Below are 2,465 nucleotides of genomic sequence, written 5' to 3' on the forward strand. Positions count from 1 at the left end.
ATTTCTAAAGCTTTGTTAATTGACCTACGAACGCAATTACATATTTAAATCACTTCCACAATAGCCATTAAATATCCTTTACAATATCGCCACAGTATTTCATTCACCCACCGGATATTCAATTCCACACCTGACTGATACCATCTACAGTACCATCTGGAATCAAGTGCCCTAATTTAAGATACAGATGAATTGCAGTCCAGCCAGAGCTATGGGCTGGTATAGTTGTGGCGATGGTAGATGAACCAGTAGTAGTTGTAGTGGGCGTGGAAAAGGAAGATGCATCATCCATGGTTGAGGTAGAAGGGGCAGATATTGTGGTAGGCATGGTAGGAAGGTCATCAGTTGTAGATGTGGTCGAAGGAGGAGAGGTGGTAGCAGATATGGTGGAAGGGTCAGTGGTCATTGTGGATGGGGTGGATGTGGTAGAAGGGTCAGTGGTCGTGGTGGATGTGGTGGAAGGGCCAGTGGTCGTGGTAGAAGGGTCAGTGGTCGTGATGGAAGGGTCAGTGGTCGTGGTGGAAGGGTCAGTGGTCGTATTGGATGTGGTGGAAGGTTCAGTGGTCGTGGTGGATGTGGTGGAAGGTTCAATGGTCGTGGTGGATGTGGTAGGATGGTCAGTGGTCGTGGTGGATGTGGTGGAAGGGTCAGTGGTCGTGGTGGATGTGGTAGGAGGGTCAGTGGTCGTGGTGGAAGGGTCTTGGTCGTGGTGGATGTGGTAGGAGGGTCAGTGGTCGTGGTGGATGTGGTAGGAAGGGTCAGTGGTCGTGGTGGATGTGGTTGGAAGGTCAGTGGTCGTGGTGGATGTGGTAGGAGGGTCAGTGGTCGTGGTGGATGTGGTGGAAGGTTCAATGGTCGTGGTGGATGTGGTAGGAGGGTCAGTGGTCGTGGTGGATGTGGTGGAAGGGTCAGTGGTCGTGGTGGATGTGGTAGGAGGGTCAGTGGTCGTGGTGGATGTGGTGGAAGGGTCAGTGGTCGTGGTGGATGTGGTAGGAGGGTAGTGGTCGTGGTGGATGTGGTAGGAGGGTCGTGGTCGTGGTGGAAGGGTCAGTGGTCGTGGTGGATGTGGTAGGAGGGTCAGTGGTCGTGGTGGAAGGGTCAGTGGTTGTGGTGGAAGGGTCAGTGGTCGTGGTGGAAGGGTCAGTGGTCGTGGTGGATGTGGTAGGAGGGTCAGTGGTCGTGGTGGAAGGGTCAGTGGTCGTGGTGGATGTGGTAGGAGGGTCAGTGGTCGTGGTGGAAGGGTCAGTGGTTGTGGTGGAAGGGTCAGTGGTCGTGGTGGAAGGGTCATTGGTCGTGGTGGATGTGGTAGGAGGGTCAGTGGTCGTGGTGGATGTGGTGGAAGGGTCAGTGGTCGTGGTGGATGTGGTGGATGTGGGGAAGGGTCAGTGGTCGTGGTAGATGTGGTGGAAGGGTCAGTGGTCGTGGTGGCTGTGGTAAGTTTAGTGGGCATGTTAGATGTGGTAGAAAGTTTATTGGGCATAGTAGATGTAGTAGAAGGTTTGTTGGGCATAGTAGACGCGGTAGAAGGGTCAGTGGTCGTGGTGGATGTGGTGGAAGGGTTGGGTGTCAAGGCCATTGGAGGTTCCTGTGTAGCATTCGGTGGGGGTGAATGTGGGAAAGTAGATGTTGACGCAGAGCTAGAAGAAGGGGTAGAAGTAAGGTCTGAGATTGAAGTAGAGCTAAAAGCAGAGGTAGAAGTAGGGGTAGAGTGGTTCTGGAAGCATTGCGCGGCCACCAAGAGCAGGAGACACGCACCCACTCGAGTAAACACGAGAACCTGCGCATGCAAACAGGACGTCTTTTGAGATTGGTAAAAGGATTTCCAATGAAAACTAGTTCGTCTGATATTTCTTAAACTTTCCACGAGTAAACTGTATATGATGTTCTTTACACACAACTTTTATCACCTGGCTCATATACGTTTCCAGTCATGTTATTTTTTCCCCAAAATGTATAGTTTCAAAGAACATATTACTATTACTGTAATTTGTCTCATCCCTGTACCGTTCAAAAGGCATTTATAGAAGGTGAGAACAGTATATACCGACATTTTACAGCGAAGTAGTTAACTCTTACCTTCATTCCTAATACCGAAGTGTAAGAACTCCCTCTTCGCAGTGCCACCCAACCCAAATTTCTTATAAATAAAATCACCACGATCGCCCATCTACTAGCCACGCCCCCATCTTTGAATCGACGCAGTGATTGGTTGTTGAAAAGTCAGTAGACCTTCATATTGGTCATATCTGTAAGACTAACACGTAAAACACGTACCTTGTTCATTTCTCATTGGACAAATGAACAATCTATTTGCAATTACCAGGAGAATGAAAGGACGGAGCATTAGGTATGATTTATTATTACACTGTTAATAAGTACACCCTCCTTATCCTCTTTGTTATTTCAAATTATTTTCTTTCAGATTCTGATTTTTTTATTTTTTTGATGGGCACTTGTGACAATAG

The 2,465-nt window shown here is 48.7% G+C and overlaps 1 protein-coding gene across 1 annotated transcript; it reads right to left on the reverse strand.

The window, feature by feature from the left end:
- Nucleotides 1-727: 727 nt before the first annotated feature.
- On the reverse strand, nucleotides 728-1,450 carry LOC119592428 (mucin-2-like). The gene has a single exon (XM_037941251.1). The coding sequence runs from the start codon at nucleotides 1,448-1,450 to the stop codon at nucleotides 728-730; it is 723 nt and encodes a 240-aa protein (XP_037797179.1).
- Between the last annotated feature and the right edge of the window lie 1,015 nt (nucleotides 1,451-2,465).

This window comes from Penaeus monodon, chromosome 30 (assembly GCF_015228065.2).
Source record: "Penaeus monodon isolate SGIC_2016 chromosome 30, NSTDA_Pmon_1, whole genome shotgun sequence".
Classification (NCBI taxonomy): Eukaryota; Metazoa; Arthropoda; class Malacostraca; order Decapoda; family Penaeidae; genus Penaeus; species Penaeus monodon.

Coding starts and splice junctions, on each gene's coding strand:
- LOC119592428 (XM_037941251.1), bottom strand. CDS start 1,450: ATGCCCACTAAACTTACCACAGCCACCACGACCACTGACCCTTCCACC.